The sequence below is a fragment of the Halichoerus grypus genome, chromosome X (assembly GCF_964656455.1).
Source record: "Halichoerus grypus chromosome X, mHalGry1.hap1.1, whole genome shotgun sequence".
Classification (NCBI taxonomy): domain Eukaryota; kingdom Metazoa; phylum Chordata; class Mammalia; order Carnivora; family Phocidae; genus Halichoerus; species Halichoerus grypus.
Genome location: NC_135727.1, coordinates 42,812,530 through 42,839,328, shown reverse-complemented (window position 1 = coordinate 42,839,328; position 26,799 = coordinate 42,812,530). Strand labels below are relative to the sequence as shown.

The 26,799-nt window shown below is 41.0% G+C and overlaps 1 protein-coding gene and 1 long non-coding RNA gene across 4 annotated transcripts in view; one reads left to right on the top strand and one right to left on the bottom strand.

Annotated features, from left to right (window-relative positions):
• IL1RAPL2 (interleukin 1 receptor accessory protein like 2) overlaps positions 1 to 26,799 on the top strand; it is a 1,158,042-nt gene that overhangs the window by 542,058 nt on the left and 589,185 nt on the right. The window contains exon 1 of one of the 3 annotated variants that reach the window (XM_078065457.1): positions 16,634 to 16,792. The exons of the other annotated variants lie outside the window; for them this stretch is intronic. Within the exon in view, the coding sequence (XP_077921583.1) occupies positions 16,672 to 16,792 (121 nt within the window). The 5' untranslated portion in view covers positions 16,634 to 16,671. Of the gene's footprint in view, positions 1 to 16,633; positions 16,793 to 26,799 lie in introns of those variants that run through there. 3 annotated transcript variants of the gene reach the window in all.
• LOC144380630 (uncharacterized) lies at positions 8,431 to 17,072 on the bottom strand. The gene is made up of 3 exons (XR_013444853.1): positions 16,945 to 17,072; positions 12,906 to 12,985; positions 8,431 to 12,462 (listed from the first exon to the last, which is right to left on the bottom strand). It is a non-coding gene; the product is annotated as an uncharacterized LOC144380630 (long non-coding RNA).

Sequence of the window (26,799 nt, the reverse complement as noted above, 5' to 3'; positions counted from 1 at the left end):
AGTCATCTGAAATTTAAAACAAGTAAGCCATAAATGTAGGAGAGAAGAAGGGAGGGATGGGAGGACAGAGAGGAGGGGTGTGCTGATTGAGGTGGATTGACTAATTTCAATTTATCAGAGATGAACAAAAAAAGCATCTGGGTTTCCCAATTGCTTTGCTTTCAAACTGGAGAAGTCTACACAGTTAATTAATCCAAATATAAGAAAGGGAATTTAACAGAATATCTGATAGAAAATTTGTCCTCCTGGCCCAAAACATGGAACTATTTGAAATGATCCATCTAGATTGTAAACTCTAGATGTCACCTGATAGGTAGATCATGTTCCCTTTGAACTGGGCATTGTTAAAATAAGTTGCTACTTGGGTCATTAGCCTGCTTTAGAAAGTATATCAATAAATTACTGTGGCTTTTCTCACTTACTTGAATTTAAAATTGGATTTTGGATAACAAGATATGAGACAAATGGGTGTAACAACTGTACAGTATAAATTGCTCCAGGTGACGGTGCAATAGCAAAATTATTATAGGCAGATTCAAGATGCAAATAATATTTATTTGACAGCAAGCAGAAAGACAAATTACTCAGAGACTGTGTACATGTGCTTCTATAATTGCTCATAAATTATTATGGTTCATGCTAAAATTCACCCAATTTGTGTATACCACGTGGCTTTGTTTTAAATAAGAATAATGCAAATTGTTAGGAATTGGAAAATGTAATCTGCATGATAAAATGAATTACTAACATTGGAACATAGCAGTTTGTGTATAACTTTTTCATTTCTTATCACCTATCTGTCAAAATCTTTATTTCATGACAGCCTTTAAGACCATGTTGCTTGCAAAACCACAACAGAAAAATCTGACACTGGAATCTCACTAAAATATTATTTGTCATAAATTAGAGTTCATTATAAGGTGGGTATGTCGTGGACCCTCTCCAAGGAGATTTAGTTTCTGGATGGCATAAGGTACTTCCCCTTATAATGTGGCTTTCCTGGCTCTGATCCTAAAAATTGTATTACAGGAGGCTTCAGCAGGCTTATCCCTGAATAGCTTCTTTTTAAAAAAAGTTATTTATTATTTTAGAGAGAGAGTGCACGCGTGCGCACTAGGGGGGAGGGGGAGATGGAGAGGGAGATAAGCAGACTGCCTGCTGGGGGAAGGGGGTGGCCAACGCAGGGCTCCATCCCAGGACCCTGAGATCATGACCTGAGCTGAAATCAAGAGTCAGACACTTAACTGACTGAGCCACCCAGGCGCCCGACACATAGCTTCTTGAAGTGAGTTTTATGATTGGAATAAACATCCTTAGTTCAGTAATAAATGCCTTGTTATGCAATCCAGTCTATGTCCATTCCCCATTGTTAGATGATACTATAAATCAAGAGTTATATAATAATATAAAGTATGTGATTGTCTCATTTACGCTGCAGTGGCAAGAGCACTAGCTGTGGAGTCAATAAGGTTGCAACTTATTGTGTCATGTGAGTAAGTTGCATAGCTTCTCTAGGCCTCAGTTTCCTATGTAACTTGGAATAACCATGTACCCTGTCTTCCACCCATGACTTGTGAGGAAGAAATGCAAATTCGTGGGAAAATACTTTGTAAATGTGGAATGGAAGGTATTTCTTTTGCTGCTGAAATGATGATTAATTGCTTCATGATATTATTCAGAATGTGTGTGTGGCCAGGAACAATTCTGGAATTTTAGGAAGCATTCAAATTAGGCAGAGGGGTATTCCATGGCATGTTATATATACAATGGCCACAATGGTCTGAAGAGAAAATAAACACAAGTCTCCTTAAACAACTATTTCTGTGCTTTAAATGATGTTAGGACAATTACGTTTCATCCACTATTTCATGTAACTGAATTATGTTTTAAAAAACACTTAATGAAGGGAACTTCAGAAGTGCTCTTTACACACATGCAAACCCACGTTTATAAAAATGTGGACACTATGCATAATGCTGTGTATGGCAGTAGAGTTAGGCAATTGGCTTGGAGTGCCTCTAACCTTTAGATCAGGTGTAGGCAAACTATAACCAAGGGGCCGAACCTGGCTCACTGCCTGTTTTTATAAGGTTCTATTGGAACACAGCAATGCTTAATTGTTTGTATATCATCTATGGCTGCTTTCTCATTAAGGTGGCAGAGTTGAGTGTTTCTGATAGGTAGGATGGCCCACAAAGCTGAAAATAATTATTATCATTATCAGGCCCTTTACAGAAAAAGTTGGCTGGCTCCTGTTCTGTACATCGTAGAAAAGGCTGCTCAAAAAGTCCCTCCCCCTTGTCACATGAAATACACCTTTTTCCATGATGTGCACCAGCTTTTCTGGGACTTATTTTTGCCTAGAAGCTACAAGGATCAGAGGACATGGCTCTTGCTTCTGCTTTTGGTTCCTTCAAATCGTCTTTTGAACTTTTCCTATATAGGTAATAAGAATACCAGCTAATCCTCACTAACTGGAGCTTCCAGACAAGTTTAGAAGATTTTGTTTTTATACAAGTATTGAAGGGAGGTAAACCATGTTTTCTAGAAACTTTGATATATCTCTGTTAATATATCATGCATATTTCACATTGAACTAGCAGAACCTGCAAGTGTGATACACAATAAATGCCCTCTATGCTTTCTACCCTGGTCTCTGGGAGCTCTTGTCATTTCTGGATCCCTAGGTCTTGCAGGTGTCTCCCTGAATCACATCCCATTCCTAAGAAGGTGGTCATTTCAGGCTCAAGAAAGGGAGGAAAGGCTCACAGTCAGGCTTGGCCCAAGGTAAGGAGAGATTGGTCCAAGGTCCTCTCCTGTGTGCACTTGTCCATCACATCACTGAGCTCTATTTAAGGGCCTGTAATTTCATGAAGACTCTCCACACCCCTCTTTTGTTCTAAAGATGAGAGTTAAGAGAACTCTTCCAAAGGTATCACACTCTATACAAGGTATCTAGGAAGCTAATGAATTAGACATTTGTTGTAATGAGTTAAGGACATTCACGTGCTCCTGTCAACAGCTGAAGGTGGTGAAGAATAACCTAAAGGATTTCAAATGCTTTTGAGAAGCAGAACAGAAATCTTGTATTATGTTGGAATTCACTAATCATGAGCTGACAGCAGATTGCCTAGTAATCAGGCTGTGCCTCAGAAGGAATGATTGATGGAGTTCACATATCCTTCTTTGGTAAGATTCAAATTGGCCTGAACTGATTCCTAAACTTCCCCTTTTTGATTATGGTTAAATGTGTCAGGGTGCAGTTTTTCCTGGTTTTCCCAGGACTGCTCTGGTTTTAAAACTGAAAGTCCCACATTCTGAGAAACCCTTTAGTCTCAAACAAACTGGGACAAGTTGGTCACCCCAGATTTGACTACTGGATAAAATAATAGCTTCAACCCTAGATACACTGCAAAGAAATGTGGAAAAGATAGACGATCAAATGCCAGCTAGTGGCAGAAGTGAGATCTGCTAAGAAGCAAAATGAACAGGGCATAGGCGAGAGCTCTGCTGGGTTACTGCAATGGGTAACATATTACAGGGACTGCCTGCCTTAACCACATTCTCCCTTATGTACTTTGAATTCATGTGCAGTCTTTGCTATGGATTGGCAGGCACTAGAGCATAATGCTTAAAACCTCAGTCTTGGGACTAGGATAGTGTGGGTTTAAGTCCTGGCTCTACCATTTATAAGCTGTGTGAATGGGTTATTTAACCTCTCTGTATCTTAAATTCACTGTCTGTAAATAAGGGTACTAGTAACAATAGCTAACTTGTGGGATTTAGGGAAATACTAAGCAAGTCATTACAAAGCACTTAAAACTGTTGAACTGAGTACACACTTAATGCTAGCTACTATTATATCATCCCTATCCTGCTTTCTTCTTCTTTGCACATATCACTGTCATGTAGGTGTCTCATGGCACCTCTGACTTAATGTATTTAAACCTGAACTCCTCATCCATGTCCCCAGCTGCTCATCCTCCTGTGGTGGCTGTCTCGTGAAGGAAGAAAGTTACATGAGCTAGAAACCTTGGAACATTCGTAACTCCTTTTTTCCCTTCACTGTCTACATCCAGGCAATCCAGACTTTATACTCCCTAAATATCTAACACTGGCTATTCATTGATTCTTTTATGTATATACTCTTCATTTATTATAGAACATTTATTGGGTACCACCTATTGTGCTGTAGAATTTGGGAGCTTGGCAGTACTGTCAACCAAGCAGAAACCTCCCCTCCCCTCATTCTCCAAGGCCAATCCTTCTACCTGTTTCACATTGCTTATAGTCACCCTTCCATTCTCTTTTCTATCAGTTTTGTTCATCTTCATAATTTTTTTTTACCTGAACTATGCTAATAATTTCATAAATGATCTCTATGCTTCCAGTCTTGACCCCTTCTCCCCCTGCCCCCAGTCTGCTCAATACTACTATCAGAATGATTGTTGTACAAAACTATTCTAAAGATCCTTCAATGGCTACATATAACTTTCAGGATAATTTTCAAACTTCTTAGCTTACTCTACAAAGCCTCTTTATGATCTGTCTCTTATTTACCCTGCTAGAATCATCTCCTGACATTCACCCATATGTTCCAGCCATATGGAACTGCTTGTAATTTCCTGAACTTGTCACAGTGTTTCAGGCCTCTATGACCTCACATGTATGGTTTCCTCTGCTTGGAATGCCCTTTCCTCTGTATTCATCTAGCTATTGGCTCCTCATTCTTTAAAATTTAGTTCAATAGTCACCTCCTCTGCCCTCCTTAACCTCCCAATCTGGCTTAGCAGTTTCCATGACACCTCTCTCCTCTATGATACCATATTGAAGAGGCAGGATGCTTAATGATTAAAAGCATGGCCTTAAGATCAGTCTCCCTGGATTTGAATGTTGGCTCTCATACTTACCAGCAGTGTGGCTTTAGGCAGGTTACTTAACCCCCAGTATCCTTGTCTATAAATTGGGAAAATAATAATGATAAAACTTACCTCAAGGGGTTGTGGTGAGGATTAAATGAGTTAATACATGTAAAATGCTTAGAATAGTTTCTGGTACATGGTAAACACTTTGTGTTGCTTATTAATATCATTATCACCATAACGGTTTATTTAATAATCCCACTAGACTGTAAGCTTCCTGAGAGTAAGGACCTTGTATGACTTGACAGTGTAGTCCCAGGGCTTATTCTGTTGCCTGAAACACAGCTGCTCAATAAATGCTTGTGAATGAATGAATAAGTAAATAATATAAATAAGTGAAATAAAGAAATGGAGAACTAAAATGCCTCCCCTCATCAGAAAGAATTAACATCAAAACCCACCAAGCTCCATTTAGCTTCATATACCTGGAAAAGGCAGGGGCTAATGGCTTTCAGCGGGCCCTTTCCTTTTGCATACACAGTATCTATTATGCTATTGGGGGAAAGTATGCAGGCCTAGCTCCGTTTTCAAATGCTAGGAATTTTTGCCTTTATTACCACTTTAAGCCTTGGGAAAATAATCAAAGAATGACACTAACCCATATTCCAAAAGTGAAGTCCTAGCAAATCGCAAAGGGAAAAAATAAGTGGAAAGACTTCTTAATCATAAAGCTAGCTGTGCTCCATTCTGTTCATTCTAGACAGTTGGAGAGATGATTTCAAGAATTTGCCAGATTCCAGATTAATCAGAAAGCACATGAACTGGGATGACTGACAGCACAGTAAGAACATCTCTGCTTCACAGAAATGGAGACAGGCTGACCTAGATTTGAGACTGTACAGTTATACAAGAGGAGCCTTCTTGATTACACTTTTAATGGGGAGTGGGGAGGAATCTTCTATTTGATTGGCAACTCTTCTATAGTTAAGACTTAGTCCAAACTCACTGCAAGACCATTTTTTTTTAAATGCCCTCAAACGTTACAAGCCTTATTGTGAATTATTACCTTATTTCTATCCATTTCTCTTTGTCATCATTACTACTCTGTGGGATTTGATCTTGCCTTTCTTCAAGGAGATAACTAGGCAAGCTGGGCTTAATGCTCCAACCTTTCCCATCTCTTGCCTGAACATACAATCAAGGAGTCCCAGATCACTGACTGGAGCAGTGAGGTAGTTTTTCAAACTCCGATATTCAGAGATAACGAGGTGGTGGGAAGGGTTGGCCCAGCACTCTGTGATGAAGATGTGGGAGTATTTATCATTTTATGACCAACAATTTTGCTGGACCCCCACAAAGGGCCTCTTTCTAAGGAATGCTTTCTTAACTCTGTGAGTGAGTTATATAGGCTGAAACAAAATTTTCAGGAGATAAGCATTACTTTTATTTGGTCAGTGTTATTTTTCCTTCTTTAGACCTGCTTCTCATGGGCTTGCTCCAGCTGCAACACCACACTCTTGGGTTGTTGTGAATGGCAGCAAAAAGCTACCTAGTTGATTTGGTTGATTCAGTCTACTGGTCAGTCACTTTAAAAGGAGATGCCAAACAAAATTCTGTGAAAACTGCCTTGGAAGGGTTGCAGACAGAACTGAGAGAGCATGGCACCACCCTACCCCATCCTCTTGACCCACATACAAACACCAACATAGCAGCTTCCAGAAGAGCCTTGCCTGCAGTAAAAGTGGTACAGCTTCATTACAAAACTGTAAATCTGGGGAAGCAGTGAAAGAACATGTACTTTGGAGTCAGGACACTCTTTTGCCACTTTATTATTATTGTTATTAGTAGTGGTATTAGAATGTATAGAGTGTTTACTAGGCACCCACATCTATGTTGGGTCCTTTATATAGTTTACATTTCATTTTTTAATGACCCAGGAGAAAGGTACTATTATAATCCCCGTATTATAGATGGGGAAACTGAGGCACAGGCAGGTTATCCTAATTGCCCGGAGTCATATAGCCACAATCAATAGCGGATCCTCCATTCAAACATAGGTATGTCTAATTTCAATTCCTAAATTAACATTTTTCCTCTTCTGCTTCCCTAACAAACATGTGACTGTGGCCAAGTAATCTAACTCCAAGTTTCCCAACCAGTGTGCCACAGATAGGCTACAGGGGTGCTAACACATTAAATCCTCAACTCTTGTGTGGCCAGTAAGGCCTGGGGTGACCAGTTACTTCGAGCTACTAAAAACGTTATCATTTTATCCCAATAAACAAATATATTTTATTATGTTCTATGTGTACAATGACATGAAAAAGTTTGGGCAGTACTAATTAATTTCTGTTAACTTCAGTGTAGTCATCTATAATGTTGGATTAATCATTTTTATTTGTTGGAGTTTTGGTGAGGATTAAATGAGATAATGTACATAAGTCACTGGTTCTCCAGAGAATATCTATCTATCTATATATCTATGTCTCCATCCCCAGTCTGTCTGTCTGTCTGTCTCTCTCTCTATATATATAAGAGATTTATTATAAGGAATTGGCTCATGCAATTACAGAGCCTGACAAGTCCCAAGATCAGCAGTCAGCGAGCTGGAGACCCAAGAGAACTGATGGTATAAGTTTCAGTCCAATTGCCGGCAGGCCTGACCCAGGAAGAGCTGATGTTTCGGTTTGAGTCCAAAGGCAGGAAAAAAAAAAAAATGTTCCAGCTCAAAGCAGTCAGGCAGGAGGAAATTCTCTCTTACTCAGGGGAAAGTATTTTTGTTTTATTTGGGCCTTCAACTGATTGGATGAGGCCCACCCACATGAAAGAGGACAATTTGTTTTGCTCAGTCTACTGATTCAAATGTTAATCTCATCCAGAAACCACTTCAGAGACTGACACAGAATAATGTTTGACCAAATGTTTGGGCACTCTGTGCCCCAGTCAACTTGACACATAAAATTAACCACCATAGTCACCTGGCATGATATCTGACATGTGGCAAGGATGTAACAAAAGATCCTTCCCTTCAGGGAGTAATGGGTTGATCAGATAAAGGAATATATGCTCACATATAATAACATCTCTGCTAGGAGGTTTGCACTCGTCCTAGGGAGCAAGACCTCCTAATTCAGGAAAACTGCATGATTCCCAGAGTCTCTAAACGGTGACACAAAGGAGGTAAACCCAGGTAAATCCCTTTGGTTGGGAAGCCTTTCAGTGCCTCTCAAACTGAACAAGACCTGGTGGATGGCAGTTGGGGCGGGGGTTCTGCTTATTCCTCCTATAAATTGAGCTGGTCCTTGGGCATGGTCAGGAAGAGCAACAGGCTTTATATGTTGCAGCTTTTAAAGTCAGCAGATACCAATGAGGTGTCCACTTTAGGTCCCGTCTCCCAGCCGTCTCATAATATTGAAGTCAATGTCATAAAGGACAAAAAATATGTAGCCACATGTAGCTTCTGCCCTGTTACAGAAAGTTTCCATGCATCTTGCTAGTAATGACCCCAACCAAAGAAATATATAAAAGGGGAGATTTTTTTTGAATCTTTTGTATTTGTTATCTGCAAAGCAGTGTGCAAATATGATAATAGCAAAAAATTACAAGCAAGCATATTAAAGTATTTTTAACATCTGAAGGGAAGATTATCAGGATAATGAGTTAAATTATGGTTGCCAGTGTGAACTGAATTAATACTACCGATATTAAACATTATTTCTAATAATATAAGTTATCATTCCTAATATTAAACATTATTTCCAATATCATAAATTATATTACAGATAAGAATTATCACTGCTAAAGTTATAAATCAAATTGTATTTACTACCTCTATTATTAACAATAACTAATACTTACTGAGTGCTTACTAGGTGTTAAGATACTGTGTGTTCTAAATGCCTGACATGTATTTATCATCAAATTCTCACACTAACCTTATGAAGTAGGCCCAGATATTACCTCTGTTTTGCTGATATGGAAACTGAAGCACAGAGACATTGAAATGACTCCCCCAAGGAAACACAGGTAGGGAGTTGCAGGAGTGGTAACTGGACCTAGTTCCAAGGCCCAAATCCTTCATCCCATGCTATACTGCCTATAAAGATTTTTTTTCTAGACTCTTCTAGTATCTCATTCTTTTTGAGAATTTGTTGGAATTAGGCAAAGAATAGTGCCAAAGAATAGGTCTGAGAAGCCCTGGCCTTTGTGAGGGTTTGGATGAAGGCCAGGTCTTTTGTTTTTGTTTGTTTGTTTTTTGGAATGGGGTTTGGAGAAGTCCAGACACTGGTCAGAGGTCACACATCATTAAGCATGTGCCTGGGGCCTGAGCCTGCATCCCCCCCCCCCCCCGTTTCATAAGGCAACAGGCAAGGGTGATGTTAAGCTCATATTTTGGGGGGGAATTATCAAGCCAGCAGGACTGAGATAAAAGGGACAGGAGGATTTAATGAACTATTGGGACTTCATCAGGATAAAAAGCTTTTGCACAGCAACGGAACAATCAATAAAACTAAAAGGCAACCTACAAAATGGGAGAAGATATTTGCAAATGACATAGCAGATAAAGGGCTAATATCCAAAATCTATAAAGAATTTATCAAGCTCAACACCCAAAAATAAAAAAATCCAGTCAAGAAATAGGGAGAAGACATGAACAGACATTTCTCCAAAGAAGGCATACAAATGGCTAACAGACACATGAAGAAATACTCAACATCCCTTGGCATCAGGGAAATCCAAATCAAAACCATGAGATACCACCTCACACCTGGCAGAATGGCTAAAATGAGTAAGTCAGGAAACAACATGTTGGCGAGGATGTGGAAAAAAAGAGACCCCTCTTACACTGTTGGTGGGAATGCAAACTGGTGCAGCTACTCTGGACAATAGTATGGAGGTTCCTCAAGAAGTTTAAAACAGAACTAGCCTATGGCCCAGCAATTGCACAACTAGGTATTTATCCAAAGGATACAAAAATAGTGGTTCAAATGAGCACATGTACCCCAATGTTTATAGCAGCAATGTCCACAATAGCCAAACTATGGAAAGAGCCCAGATGTCCACTGACAGATGACATAAAGATGGATAAAGATGGATATAGACAGATGACATAAAGATGGACAAAGAAGAGGTGGTGTGTGTGTGTGTGTATATGTTTGTGTGTATACACATACACACAATGGAATATTAGTCAGCCATCAAAAGGATGAAATCTTGCCATTTGCAAGGACATGGATGGAACTAGATGATATCATGCTAAGTGAAATAAGTCAATCAGAGAAAGACAAATACCATATGATTTCACTCACATGTGGAATTCAAGAGAACAGATGAATACAGGGGAAGGGAAGGAAAAATAAGATAAAAATAGGGAGGCAAACCATAAGAGACACTGAACTCTAGGAAACAAAGTAAGGGTCACTGGAGGGGGGGTGAGTAGGGGGGATGGGGTAAATGGGTGATGGGCATTAAGGAGGGCACTTGATGTAATGAGCACTGGGTGTTATATCAACTGATAAATCACTAAATTCTACCCTTGAAACGAATAATACACCATATGTTAACTAACTTGAATTTATATAAAAATTTTAAATAAAGAGACAGGAGGATTTAAAAAAAAAAGTTCAGATGCCAGAGGGGTCTAAGACCCTCTCTCAGGTCCCACCTCTGCTGAAAAAAGGATATTTAAATATCCTGGGAATTCACCCTCTTGACCTCAGAATTCAAACAGAATGGCCCCATCTGACCATGGGAGCTGTGGTATCCTTAGAGGCAGACCACACTCCCAGCAGGTATCCCTACAGCTGTGACAGAAACCTCTGGGGCCTATGGTGGGAGAGGGTCCCTAGAGGGAGGTCCTTTGGAATCACCCACATCTGACATGCAGTATGAGGTCTGTGGATATGAATGCAGCAGACACACGTCAGTACAAATGGTCATATACAGGGATAGAAGGAATGAACAGGACTGCAAAAGTCAGGAAGAAGGTGGGGCTCATGCTGTGTGGTAGAGACAACAGGGCTCCCACAGGCTAGCTTGCTCCCCATCCTCCCTTTGTCCTCACCCCCTATAACCCTGCAGCATAGAGGATAAACCTAGGTTTGTATTTTGAAGGGTAGTCTTTTTCACTGCTCTGGTTTTTGGGAGGTCTGTCAAAGAAGGTGATCAAAGGTGATTAGCCTCCATTACATGTTAGGGAACATATCAGGGGATGTTGATTTGGATATCCCCATTTGTTCCTGTTTAGGCTGAATGCCTCCTATGCTCAGTGCTAATTAAAATAGTCAAAACCTCTGTGTGTACCTATGTGTGAATGTGACCACATTCCCTCTGATCTCTACCCCAACTCACCCGGCCTGCCTACCTGCTTATGTCTGCCTTGAACATACAGACTCCAAAGGGTGGAGGCTAGCACTATGGGGAACAGGGGAGACCTCTCCATGGCCACCACCACCGCAGGTGATTCATGCTCCAGGAAAGTTTTCTAGAGGATTCACAATGTGACAACATCCCAGATCTCTCTGGATCCAGCTCCTTCTCTAGTTTAGAGTTCAAGCTCTGGATGGGGTGGAAATACAGCATTTTGGAAAAGTAATAGCACCAAGAGTGTGGGTAGTGGATGAAAGAGAGAAGGAAGAATGAGGAGTTGAGAGAAGGAGGAGGAAGTTTTGTCAATGGTGGGAGGTGTTGTCAGACGGAATATTTCTGGTAAATTTTATTGAGTGTAATTATTGGGGGAGAATCTGTACTCCTACGTATCTTACTGGTTATGCCAAGAATGCAAGGTCCTGTCTGTTCTTTACCTGGGCCATTTCTCAGGGTTGTGTTTGCAGCATGCAGCCTTTGAGGGATGAGGTAATGTCTCTCTCAGGACAAAGATTGGGCTTGTTTAGTGCTTGCTACAAATTGGTAGGTTCTCCAAGCTCAGTGTTTGACTCTAGTCAAACCTGGCCTGCTCCATGTGGTTCCTGTCAGATTTGAGAGACAAGGAGAACCTATGCAAATTGTGTTCATGCTGCTTGCTGTCCTGAAAGTAATACTATCCCTTGTTTCCAACCAAGATGTCTTATTCTTCTACCAGCATCCATGAAACAGGATTACTTAATAGCTTGTAGGGTAAAATAAAAATCGCAGATGTAGCAATAACATGTATGGAAAAGTGCATATTTCAAATGTACAGCTTAAGGAACTGTCGAAAGTGAACACATCTGTGATTAGGTGACCAGATCAATAAACAGAATCTCAACAGTACTTCAGAACAGCCAGGAGTTGATGGTCTTGAGAAGGTTGAGGATCTTAGGGAAGAGGATCATCTTCGGAAACAGAACAAGTCACGGGCAGTCTGTAGTCAGGTATGAAGCTGACAGCTGGGATCCATTAGAGTCTGGTCACATTTCCCAGGCCTCGTGGGTAGGCAGCCGAAGCATGTGGCATTGTTTAGTTGATGGGGTGGTTCATGCGAACATCCCCCACAGGCACCATGCATCACTGGCTTTGGAGCAGGAGGTTGGGCAAAAGAGGCAAGGCAGTACCAGGAGGTAGAAGGGGCACTGTACTTCCCCTCACGCTTTCTGTCCTTCTCCTCTATCCTAGGAAGAGACTAGAAAGAGAAAAGGGACTAGAAAAGAGGCGGATGGACCCGGGACGGCTGGAAGTTACAGGGAGCAGTCCCTGAGGCTGCAGAAACACCTGGGGAGGGCACATTTATAGAATTGTCACACCCTTTCCAGGAGACCCTACCTCAGCTAAGCTTGAACAAAAGTACGTCATATGGCATTTTTGAGAACTGCAGAGTCCCAACCCTCAAAGACACTGGAGAGGGTCAGCACAGTGCACCCCTTGGCAAGGGCACCCTGTGGTCTGCCAACCATCAGCATCAGAAGGCCAGGATGATCTGGGGGCAAAGAGGGACTCAGCTGTGTTTGGCAGTCCTGGGAGGACAGTTGGGGGAAACTTGGAGGACAAAATGCATGTGGGGAAGGCTTGAGGTCAAAGAGTTTGAGCAGGGCAAAGGCAGGAAGGGCAAGAGGTTGGGTACATTACCTTATGGACAAAACCAGTCATCCTCCTGGATGAACAAGGAGAGGAACTAACGTGCAAGGCCTCCTTAGGGTCCTGATAATCTGTGAAAGGAAAAGGAAAGGGTGGGGATTAAGAAGTTATATTAGTTTTCTATTAGTTATATTAGATTGCCACAAATTCAGCAGCTTAAATCAATACGCATTTATTAGCTCACCATTTGGGAGGTCAGAAGTCCAGGTGGGCTCACCTGAGTTTTCTGCTGAAGGTCTCCCAAGGCCAAAGTCAGGTGTCAGCCTAGCTGGCCTCTTGGATGGAGGCTCCAGGGAAGAATCCTTCCAGGCTCATTCAGGGTGTTGGAAAGATCCAGCTCTTGTTGGCTGGAGGGCTGAACTGCCCGCTGCCTTGCTGGCTGTTGGCCAGGAGCCTATCTCTGTGCCTCGAGGTTCTTGCATTCCTTTTTAAGTGCCCCCCCCCTCCATCTTCAAAGCCAGCAATCCTGCATTGTGTGCTTCTCACACTTCAACTTTCTCTGACTTCCCTTTCTTCTGCACCTAGAGAAAGCTCTCTGCTTTCCAGCACTCATGTGATTAGGTCAGATCCAACTGAATAATCTCCCTATTTTATGGTCAACTGTGCCATATAACAGCATTATCACAGAAGCGGTATTTCATCATATTCACAAGATCTAGGGATGAGGACAGGGCATCCTTGGTGGGTCATTGTAGGATTTCTGTCTGCTACAAGGGTGTTTAGGGGGTGGGGTGACAGGGACTTAGTATTTCACCAGGAACATCAGGCCCCAGAGAGCCACCCCACACCTTCAGGCAAAGCAGGGTCCAGGAACTTGTTTTGGTTCCGGAGATGGGTATGGGGAGAAGATGACAGGCATACCTTGGCAATTGTTATCTCTTAACAATTTATGATCTAGTGAAGTTGATGGGCCCCAGAAATTGAGCTACAATGACTGGAGGTGAGAATGGAAGGGGGGAGAAATGGGAGGACTCTTTGAGTTCTGGGACTTCAGATTCCCCCATCCCTAAGTCTCCTAAAAAGAGTATGAAATGATCCCTCCCCCCTCCCAGCCTCCTTAAATGGAGGCATTACTTACCCTTCTGGAATTGCATGGTGAGACCTATATGGCAGGGACATACTGCTGTCCAGGCTCACTCATGTCTGAGTCACACTGAATTACTTAGAGGTATGGTGGGTAACAGTTTGGGACAGAGCCAGGAGCAAAGCAAAGCCCAGCAGGAAAATGGGGTGTGTGGCATTTAACTTTGGTTTTCCATGGGCCTTGCAGGAGGGGAAGGGAATGGATTGCTGGGCTCCATGGTTTGGTGGAGTCTGGGTCTCCTTGTTCCAAAGGCCCTAACTGTGGCAGTCTGGGCTGTGTTATTCTCAAAGGTTCTGCAAAATGCCCAAGTTCATTGGTAGATAAATAATCATTAATAAGGAACTGTGGCCTGGCCTGTGTAGGCATGCCCAGGTAAACCATCCCCTCTCTGTTTTACCCTCTAGAGATCTTTCATCTAGCCTTCTACTAGTGTGCAGACTGGTGTTGGGGTGGTGTACTTGGGGTTCTAACTGCTTATTAAACAGACTTCCACCTGATCCTATCTTTAAGTCTCACCTTCAACCTCCCACCACTCCTAGAGGGAACCCATGCCTCCCATTCTTTATTATGAGGGGCTGACAAACCTCTATCCCATCAACAAATCTCCTTTGTTCCTTCTCTCAATGCCTCTTTCACCCAGACATCATCATCTTTCTTTCCTTTACCTTCCTCACTCCATTCCCTCTAGTCTTCCAGGCCATATCGATTGAGATGGATCTTATCCAAGCATGTATTGGACACATGCAGGCTGAAAGGCTTGCACCACTGTGTGATGTCAAATACTACCTGTATAAACAGCTGCAAACAACAGGCTGTTGACATGAGGTATCTTCCTTTGACCAGGGAATTCAGGGAAGGAGGAGTGGGTGGTGTCACAGATGGAGAGAGGAAAAAGAGCACTCAATAACTGAGCATCGAGAATAGTATCTTTCTTTGCATTTTTCCTTTCTAAAATTTTCTTATTCTTTTTACCTGGGCTGCTAGAAAGCTAAGCAGCATTAACGAAGGATTAACCAACTTCTGAGAAGCATTTATTGTGTGCCAACACTATACCAGATGCTTTTGACCTGAGTTACTTCAAATGTGTCTCCTGACAACATCAGGAAGCATAGATTCAACCCCCTGCTCCTACTCTGGTCACCCCACCCCTGCCTAGATCCCAAACATCAGCACCTCTAATACCAGCCACTGCCTGTGCCTATGACCATTTTATGATGAAAAAGAAGGAAATCCTCATTCTTTTCTGATGCATCATAATAATAAGATAGTAACTTGGATAAAAATATTAGTTATATGTGATAATTATTCCCATGAATATCCAAGCAGTGGTTAAGAGAATGGAACCTGGTATCAACTGGCTGTGGAACATCAGGCAAGACATTTAACCTCTCTGAATCTCAGTATGCTCAAATGTAAACTGGGGATATCTTTAATACCTATCCTGCTCATATGGTTGTGGAGATTGAGTCAATGCATGTAAAACATTTAAGCAGCACCTGATACACAGTAAGGAGTTAAGAAACTCTCCTGTTATTAATATTATCATCATTACTACCGTGTGCCAAGTTTTAACTCATTTAAATCTGATAAAAAAACCTCGTGAGGTGTGAATTTCTCCCTAGTTTACAAGAAACCGTCATTCCTAATAGCATTAATTGCAACTACAGTACTAACATAAACGCAAATAACAATATCAGTGATGACTCATAATTATGTCCATTTTACAGATGCATGCCAAGATTCTCAGGAGTGGTAATAATTAGATTATAATATCAATGTAAGGTAAATTATCAATATTCCAAAATCATCTCCATTTCAGAGGCGGCATCAGATAACATCATTATTCTTATATTAATATCCATTATTAGGGTAGATGCTAAAATAATATTAATAATAATAATGATAATAACAACAACACCATAAATCATGTGTTATCATTATGCCATTTCCAAGAGGGGAGAATTACCACACCAGCCATTACCAGGAATGGTAGTTCCTGTAGTTTTTTTTAAAAAAATCATAATAATATAATTAACGGCATTAATGCTTTACCTTAGTTATCCTGATTCTGATGAGATGAAAAGGTTAACATCAGGGTTTCTTAGCAGTATAGAATTAATTTAGCATTAATTATTTTTATTAGTAAATTATTAAACTGTGTTATACTTCCTAGAACATTTGTAATAAATAATACAATTATGGTATACATACTAGTTAATACAATTGTGGTATTCATTATAATAATGATTAATGACATAATAACTTAATTATGACCTTATTATAATGATACTATTGAAATAATTAAATAATATATTTAATAATAATGTAAGCACAAATAATAATGGATGCACAGTAATTATCCTCACTGAACAAAAGGTAAAGCATAACACAAGTCTTCCTGGAGGTGCTTCCTGGGTAACTAATATTATAACATTATAATATTAATTTAACTACAGACAATATTATTATGGATATGCTATGATTATGCGCCTTTTACCACGGGGAAAGTCAATACCCAGGCACAGTGACATATAATTAGTTCTTTAACGTTAACCTAACTGCACATAGTAACATTACGGAATGTCCTATAACCATACCCACTTCCGAGAAGGGAGAAGGCGAGGCCAGCATCCGGGGTAGTGAAACTATGACTATGGCGCTAACACTACACAGATGCAGACTGTACCCAGGAAGTGCTCGGAGCCGGGCCATTTCCCTGGCGGGGAGAACTGGGAACAGCTCCGCAGTGGATGGCGCCCCCTTGAGCAACGTCTTGGGCTCCTCTGTGCTACAGGTACTTAAGCTGCGCAGCATCCCCCGCGCCCTCCCCTGCCGCCCCCCCCCCCCCCCCCCGCCCCGGCCCCAACCCAGGCACTGGCTTCCGGCCCGGGCCGCGGCCCCTGAGCCTACTGCACTCCTCTGCACGCTCTCCCCAGAACACGCTACCTTCTAGCGGTCGCTGAGGAGAGGGGCTCCACTGCGCCTGTGTTGTGGACATTTCCTCCTCGAGGCCGCGTGTGAGCCGACCCACACTCCCGGTGCCCCACGGCTGCCGTCGCCCCCAGTCCAGGAGAAGAGGAGCCGGGATGGGGAGGGACCGGGCGGAGCTGCCGCTTGGGGCAGCGGAGGGGAGAAACTGCTTCCCCTTCCTTTATCGCCCTTCCTCGACACCGATCTGGATGAGGCTGGCGTTCACGGTGCGGACCATGTACACGTTGCGAGTGGATGGGGATCAGATGCGCTTGGGGTATGGGGTAAGGAAGGGAAGTGTTCAGGGTCTGGGAGATGCTTCTGGAGACGATGTGAATGGGCGGAGGTTATCAAGCCACCCATCCCTTTGTCGGTCCAGTCCTGGAACCAGTAATTGCCCCCACCCCCAACTTATTTGAACCGGTACGCGAAGGATGTTGGCAGCCAGTGAGCTAAGTGGATATCTGAGGGAACAGTGTACTAGGCATAGGGCACGGCCATTGCAAAGGCCTGGAAGCTAGAAGAAGCTCTGCTGGTTTTATGAATTATCAGAAGGGCCCTAGCAGAGACCAATTTGTGTTGACAAATAATAAAAATATTTACCAACTAACACGGAAGTCTCAACTCTATTTAGCTCTACTCTTCCTTTTTAGGATAGTTAACAGCTTTATCTGATAAATGTTTATTTAAATGTGTGATATTTTATATAAGACATAATTAAGATGAATCATTCAGTTTTCAATATTTAACCTTTTTGGTTTATAAAAACAGCAATTTCATATGATTCAAACAATTATCGTCAACTTATAAATACATTTAGTTATAACTATTTTATTCTATAAATTACATTATGATTACATAAATATAAGGTAAATATGTTATATAAATATATGTAAATTTATAAACTACAAGTATTATATGCAGTCTGTATATATATAATTTATAAAATATAAATATATGCAATCTTTAATAATATTGTAACAGTTTTTATAATATAGCATGCACCTATATATGTATGCACATATTACTCTATCATATGTAATTAATATAAAAACATGTATCATGTTAAAATATTTCATAATGGCCCTTCACTGTCCTGAAATGAAATTTATAGGTAATATGACTTACCTCTGCCCCAAATTTGAAAAATAAAACAACTTAATGACCTAACTTTAATATAAAGATGATATAAAAGATATAATAATGTGCATTGTCATATGTAAACACTTGGGAAGTACGTTAGAAGAATTAATAAACTAGATATATAGTTAATAGGAATAGTGGCAGTAGTCAAAGTGGTTATAGAAAATACTTGCTGAGTATTATCTGTGTGCCAGGCACTGTTCTAAGCACTTGAACTGCACTGAAGTATTTAATCCTTACAGCCCCCTGACAGAGCCAGCAGAGGGTTTCCATTATTTAGTTAGCTCAGCATGAGGAGGGGTTTATGGTAGCCCAATGATGTGCTAAGCTTGCAAATGGAGAAGGAAATAAGTTATCTAAAGAAGATGAGTAAGCCCTAATGGGCACTTACTTTGGAGCCTGTGTATCCTAGTTGACACAGAATTTGATTTGCAATAGGGGCAGCCAAGTGTAGAATTGAAGATGTGGGCCCTGCTTGTAACTTTTAGAACCTCGCTGTTTGATGAGCAGCAGTTGTGTCTCTGCCATGAATCAGAGCTCTCCCCATAACAGAGCAGAACTTCGACAGTATCAGAGGTCTCATCGTGAAATCTGTGTGGCAGCACATGGCATGGAAACAACTAACTTTGGGCAGAAAATGCCTGTAGACTCTGCAGTTTGCCTGTGCTAAGGCTCCGTGTGGGAGAGGGGGAGTGTGTGCTTCTATGGGGTATGTGCACACCTCTACGCACACTCTAGCAGACCTCAGTTGACTGCAACCCAACAAGAGCCCTCAGGTCACTGGCTTTTCTTCCCACCCGTACTCCTCATTGTAAGACAAACTTTTAGTCACCACAGTAACTTTTCTTCAGGGTACCTATTTATGTGTGCAAGAATCTAAAAGTTGGAAGGAATAGTGGTTCTATCCAGACAGGGGTTTGAGGTAAGGATGGGACTGGGTATGGTGGTTAAAGGGGACATTAGCTATATCTGCAATGCTTTATTTCTTTAATAAAACAAAGCTACTAAAAGCAAATCGGAAAAAAAGTTAACATTATTAAATTTGGATGGTAAAATCATGGGAATTTGTAATATTATTCTTTTTAGTTCTCTGTAATTTTGAAATTAAGAAAAAAAAAATCAAAAAGAAGATTGCCAGGGGGAGATTTTCCAATTTAGCACATATGCTGATTGTCTTCTTGACCAAAGACTTCACCAACCATCAGATAATCTGTTTTATTGGTGCTGGGTTAGAGCTTGTCTAGTGTAATGCCTCCCTTTCTTCTCAGAGTAGAAACTGACTTTCTCAGACGTCATGTATCTTTTTAAAGAGACAGAGGTGGAATGAGAACCCAGGGTTTCTGATCTCTAGCTAGCTCTATGCTCTTTTCACGCTGTTATACCCTTTTCTTATACTGCCTTGGCATTGGGGTCTAGGGTGATAACCCTGAGGGCCTGACAAATCCTCAGTCAATCCAGAAAGATTTCAGTCTCATCATGATTCTTTACTTACTAAAATAGAAAAGTGGGTTTGGATGTTTTAGAAAAGATTTTCAACAATCCAGCTAATGTGAAAATTAATTAACCAAAGCAGCTCACCCCATTCACACTTAATTGTGCGAGGTCTCATGGAATGAGAATATATAAAACTACATTCAGTAAGACCTACTAAGTGTCTGGTCCAGGAGGTGCTTGAGGAGTGATGAAATGAAAAAGGAAAAAAAAAAAAAAAAAACATGAGGACTCTCTGACCTTGACTAATGTGCCAGTCAATATGGCAGGAAAACTAGGATGCCACTCCCACCTTGATGCCTAGGTAAGCTAAGCTCAGGGCATGACTAAAATTTGGTTGGGGAGGTGTGGAAGGTGGGAGAAATGGTATGAGCGTGCAGACAGAAAAGAGCTGAGTGAGGGCTCACAGCATAACTGTTCCCTGACAAGGAGGGCTAGGTAGGACTGGGAGGGAGGAGGTCAGCCTGTCAAGAGCAAGGCATTTTGATAGGGTAGGGCCTAATTTGGAAGAGCTTGGGTGGTAGAGTTGGTGATTTTAGCTGACTTACCAGGGAATTATGAGCTCTGGAGCAGGGTTGTGGCATAGAGTTTATTTTGTTATTCCTGTTTCTAGTGATGCTGGCTAATGGAAAGGTAGCAGTCATTTATTATTGTGAACACATTTTGTACTTTGGGGTCTATCTCCTGATATTCCTATCAGAGTTTGGGTACATCACTGCTTTCTGTGGTGGGTAGCAGCAGGAGGAATTTTTTTTTTAAAGATTTTATTTATTTGAGAGAGAGACAGAGAGGAGAGAAGAGAGAGAGAGAGAGCGTGTGCACAAGCTGGGGGGAGGGGCAGAGGGCGAGGGAGAAGCAGACTCTTCACTGAGCAGGAAGCCTGGTGCAGGGCTCGATGCCAGGACCCTGGGATCATGACCTGAGCTGAAGGCAGGTGCTTAACCAACCGAGCCACCCAGGGGCCCTCAGCAGGAGGAATCTTAAGGTCTTTGATAAATTCAAACAACTTTTGATTATTAGTAAATTTGGGGGAAAAAAACCCACATGATTTCATCCCACAAAGATTTAATGAATACTTACTATGTACAATGCATCGGACCTTGTCCTAGGAATACAAAGTAAATGAGACGCCCATCTAACTGGGGAGTTGTGTAGACAAACGTGATGAGAGCACCACAGGGGAAAGAATTCACATGGGGCAATGAAGTACAGTTTCATAGAAGTGGCGTTTGAAGCTGGATCTTGGAGGATTAGTAGGCTCTCAATAGATAGGCACAGAAGCAAAGGGTATTCTAGAGGAAGAAATCTGAAGAGCAAAGGCAGAGAAAAGTGAGTGGCATGTTCAGGGAAGGTGAGTGTCAACTGAAGTGTAGGATGTGTGCAGAACTGTGGGGAGGAGCAGAAATGACAGGCAGTCTAGGGTGAGCCAACGGAGCTAGGCTTAGGATGGATGTGCATCCCGTGAGCCACTGCAGGTTTTGAGCAGTGGAAGGACATGGTCGTATACTTCAGAAAGATCACTTAGTAGCATTCTAAAGAACAGATTGGAATGGGAAAGTTGGAAAATCATTTAGAAGGGAATTGCAATAGTCCAAACAAGATACGAGAAGGATCTGGACTTTCACATCTGTGAGGATGGAGAGGAGGGGAAGAATTTAAGTCACTTTTCAGAAATGACAAGCTTTAATGTCTTTTTGGGAGGAGCAGGGGGAGGTCAGTGGGAAGGGAAAGGCAAGATTCAGGGATGATTTCCAAAGATTTTGATTTGGATGACTGCAGACATGGGAGGTGGAGCAGATGTAGCATGGAAGATAAATTCACTGCCAGGCATCCTGGATTTGAGGGGGCAGAAGAGAGCCTGCTCCCAGGGTTGGCGGGCAGTGCTGATATCCTGTCTCCCAGAGGCTCATTTGCTGCTGCAGCCTTCAAATTAACATCAGTGCATCTGAGAAGGGCTCCTGGCTAGTGACTAATTCCCAAGGAAGCTCTCATCAGGCCTCAGGTAATCAGGAGTTGAGGAGTTGGTTGTAATGTTTCACGTGGCTTCACCTCCAGAACGTAATTGAGGCTCATTTCTCGGGTAAAGATCTAAGGAATGATCTTGACAAAGCGTAGCACAGATCCTGTAATGAAAGGGAAATGAAGATGGTTGCCAGCCCATTATTAAGCATAATAAGTAGGTTGAAATGAGATGAAAGACTTCATTTAGGCAGAACTTTCCCATTGACGAATGGTAGGGGGTAAAAGTGTGAAAAGAAAGCGTATAATCCAATTCATAAAAAACATTGAAATGCTTTTTAAAACCTGGAGCGATAATCACTCATTGTATTTATAGAGCTGGGGTGGGAGATATTTTCTCTATTGATGGATACTGATGCTCAGATGAAATTTTTAAAATAAAATTTTTTTCTACTGACAGGACTTTATCTAAAAAATAATGAAACAGCTCTGTCCATATTTCTAGGCTGGGAGCAAGGAGGCATGGGTCCAGCAGTAAGGGCACAGGCCATTTACTTCTTGGAGGGTTTGACTTCTTGTGCCTGGGGCTGCCCACTTGAGGCAGATAGTGTTCACCATGATGGGTATAAATGCAAACAAACTTGTCCTTAGGTATGTGTTTGGGGGAGAGCTAAGAAAGAAATAGAAAGCATTTAACTCCCACATTAAAATATTAAGAACAAGGAGAATAACATTGTGTTCAATAATTATAATACATAAATACAAAAGTTAAGATAAACACACAACTCCATTCCTAGATTATGATTTTAGGAATTGGGTGATCATCCCTAGATATTTAATTTTAAATCAATATGAGTCAGATAAAATTGATCCAAGTTTTAGATCTGATCTTCAGAGGTTAAATAAGTACACAGATTATTAAGAATTCATTACTCTGTAAATACTGTGTGTAATTCATAGATAAACAATTGGCAAACATTATTTGATGGCTATTATTCCCACAATGGTTATTATTTGGAGATAGGTTATCATTCAGCTGGAAAGGTCTAGTCTACTGGACAGACCTGTGCTCTTTGGAATACATATGACAATTTGGATAGCATCAAGCAAACCTTAATATTTTAATGGCTCATGAGCTGGGATGAGGAGTATAGGAGGCAATATATAGAACACGCAGTGATTAAGAACATAAGTTCTGGAGTCCAACTCACCTGTGTTGGGATCCACACTCTACCACCACAACTTGTGTGACCTTGAGCAAGTCATTTAACTCTGAGGTTTTGTTTTTTTTTTCTTCTTCTCAGTAAAAGGGGAATGATAAGAGTCCCTACCTCCCAGAGTTAACAGGTAATGAAATGAGAAAAAATACATGCAAAGCACCTATCACAGCACCCAGCTATTCTGTACCAAGGGCTCAATGAACGCCAGTAGCTGCTGTTGCACCTTTCTGTGCTGGGTCATCCACCTGCTGTGTGTGTAACCTGATTACCCAGTTTGAGCAAGAACTCAGCTGCATGCTCAACTTTTGGCTCCCTCTGTCACCCACAGTGGTGCATCCCCAGTTGTGCTGTGATCCCTCCCCAGCAACCAGTGGTTGGCAGATTGCAATTTTTTGGTTTAGAGGTTAGGTGGGGAAAGGTGAGTGCTACACAAAAAACTTGGACAGCTCCCCCTCTAGTGGTGATTTGATGAATTGCCCCCAACAATTGCCCTGTTGATCACAAATAGGAGAGCTGGCTGTAAAAATAGTTAAAACAGATGGTTTAACAAATGAATTTATGAATCACAAACACATAATAAACTAGTACCAGATGTACATCTGAGGCAGAGGACTTAAGTTGTAATGAATATCATCAAGATATCTGGAGCTTGCATATTTTCTGCTGTGCTAATTAGCCATTTTACCTAAACAGATTTCTAATTTGGGATAAAAATCCAGAATTGGCAATTCTAAACATAGCTATATATCCTACCCCCCAATAAAAAATTGTAATGTATATAGCCACTAGAGTCTGTAATTTTACTGTACAGAATATTTTTTTCTAAAGTAATATAATTATTGTTGATAACAACATCTTATCCTCTTTTAGGGATTTATAAACTTTTCTCAGAGCTTTGTTTTCACAGCAGGTAGGTGTAGCAGGTTTTCCTTTCCTGGTTGAGGAGAAAGCCAAGGCTTATCTATAGAGAGGCTAAATAGGTTTTCTTTTGTCACCCAGGGAACTTCCCATATGATTGTATTAGAGTTTAGTCCTATGAGTCTCCTCTTGGCAAAATAAATTGCATGGATACTGGTATGTCCCTTTACGTGCTCATACACTTTTTTTTTCCTGTTTGAATCTTCATATCAGACTCCCTAAGAACACACTTGTTTGGCAGATCAGATTGAAAATGATTAAAATAGAGACCTGTTTTTTTTTTTTTAAATGTTTTTAAAGTTTTATTTTTATTTTTATTTTAGAGAAAGAGAGAGCATGCGCTTGGGGGAGGGACAGAGAGAGGTAGAGAAGCAGACTCCCCGCTGAGCTGGGAGGCAGACATGGGGCTCTATCCCAGGATCCTGAGATCATGACCTGAGCAGAAACCAAGAGTCAGAGGCTTAACCCACTGAACAACCCAGGTGCCCAGAGACCTGGGTTTTAAAGAAGTGACTTTTTTTGCTCCATTATAATTGCTTTGGATAGTTCAGATATTAAAGCATTTCTGCCAAGAAGACTAAACCTAGAGTAATAACTTTGTGAGCGTTACAGAAATGTAAATCCAGAGAGTAGAGATGAAAATCTAAAGAAATACAGTTGTTGTTTTTTTTTAATACTTGAATTGCTATTCATAAGACTTAGGAGTGAACAGAGAATGGATAATTTAGAAATAGGAGGTATTTTCTGATGGAATGACAAGAATATTTATAACCATATTGAGTTATTGTGAAGCAGAGAACAGGCAGCATTCACTTACACTTTTAATGAGCTTGTGCTATAGCAAGCTTCACTTCAACTGTAGAATTTCACTGTTTTGGGGTGGGAAAGTGTTTTCCTTCTTGTAGTGTCTATTTACACTTGTGGCTGGTCAGTGAAACCCAGTTCTCAAATCACCTGTGGGAGAAGCTGGACTGTCCAGAAACCTCTTTTCTCAGGAGCTCTTTGGGCGCTGGAGTTGTAAACAGAATGGGGCTGGATCACTCTGGATTACAGGCCTGTGCTGATGAGATCAAGCTTGCAGGTTGGCTTCCTCTGTGGGCTACTCAATTCCACTATGTCCCCAACCTGGCTATAGTCTGCACCTTTGTCAGCTGCATTACAGATCCCTATTTGCCAAATATGTATAGTGTCAACATGTGAGGGACCCTGAAAGTGTGGCATATTATTGCCAACTCCTTCTCATGAGAGAAATGTGACTTGCACTGGTGACTTCTGGTGGCACCATCTTTAAAATTCCTGCAATGACCTTGGCTAATCGAATTGTATGTGACCTTTCTCCTCCTCCTGCCTTTTTGTGACCCTCTCACACCTTTCGGTGCTTCTCTCTTAACCTCACCGTTTCAGTCCCTTCCTGCTGCCTAGCCACCTGATTTTCCAGATCTCTTACGGCAGTACATCCTTCTTAGTTGCTTCACTACTCCCAAATTTAAAAAATCAATGTACTATATCATATTCTTTTTTCTTTTATTTTTTTATTATGTTATGTTAATCACCATACATTACATCATTAGTTTTTGATGTAGTGTTCCATGATTCATTGTTTGTGCATAACACCCAGTGCTCCATGCAGAACGTGCCCTCTTTAATACCCATCACCAGGCTAACCCATCCCCCTACCCCCCTCCCCTCTAGAACCCTCAGTTTGTTTTTCAGAGTCCATAGACTCTCATGGTTCATACTATATCATATTCTATCCCCTCTTGCTCTACTACTCTTTGTTTGTTTACCTAGGAATAGAAATCCAAAAGAAACAAGTCATACCATCATGTTGGAATCTAGTAGTGGTCCAGTACTCTCTAGTTATAAGACTACAATGCCTCAACTAATGAGAATGGATTTCTACTGATGAAAGTTCGGTGTGGGAAAATATTTGGTGGCACATGGGCCTTCACGGATCTCTGGTATCATACCCTTTGTCTACTTTTGGGGAAGAGTCCCTCAGGTTTCTTGAAATACCTTATATTGTAAACTTGTGAATACTAAAGGAAGAGAATAGAGGGGATAGCATTTGGAAATTGTTTTCCCCATTACTGCAGATCTGTTTTCTGCCTATTGACTACCTTATAACTAAATAATTCCTCTCTGCTAGCTAAACAAGAGAACAGAAGAAAAGGAACTATGACTCTATTAAATCAAATACATGTTGCTCAAATAGTACTTAAAAGGAAATGAATTCTCAGTATACTCTCAAGGTCTGTATGATAAAGCTAATTGTAAAGGCAATTAAATGTCTTCAGCTGCCTTTGAGCATGATCGGTGTGTCTCAGGAGCAGATATTTTGATTATCTTCGGTACCAACCATGTCCTGTCACTAATAGGCCAAACCAGCCTGTTAACATTGTAAAAGGGAGATTATACAACAGATCGTTTAAAGGAGGCAACTAAAGGGATTTAGGGAACAAATGGAAAAAACATTCCAAAAGCTTTTTTTTTTCTATTAAGTAGGTAATTATAGAGGTTGAAGTTACTTCGCTAAGCCAAATTTGTTAATTCAAAAACACTTGCTGTGCATCTTAGGGTTAGGGGAAAAAAACTGGACTATTAAAGAGTCTTTTTAAATTATCCCCAGGTTTTTGTTGTTGATGCATGGGGACAGTGTCACAGACAGTCCATAAAGAGGAATAATATAAAATTCATTTAAAGATGATAAAACAATAAATACTAAAATTAATCCAGAAATGGATTGCCATAATTTACCATGACCCAGAAGGTTTAACTAATGCAGATCTCTCCTCTCTATTATTGACAGTTATGAGAGTGACACATGACAGGTAAACGACCGATACCAGGGAGTGAATAAAAAAGCCCCCAAGAGATAGCTAGTCATAAGTACATACTTAGTCTAATCCCATTGTAGCTTCTTGGCTTCAACAGTGCATAATGGTCATCAAAATCCGTAGTGGTGAATCCGGTGCCTTCTGAAGTTCAAATGCCCTTCACTATAAATTTAGAATGAGTTATTTATTTGATTATTAATTTATTTCCAATGAATATTTCACATACATAAGAGGATTTGAGGCAGCTTATAATAAAAGCCCAT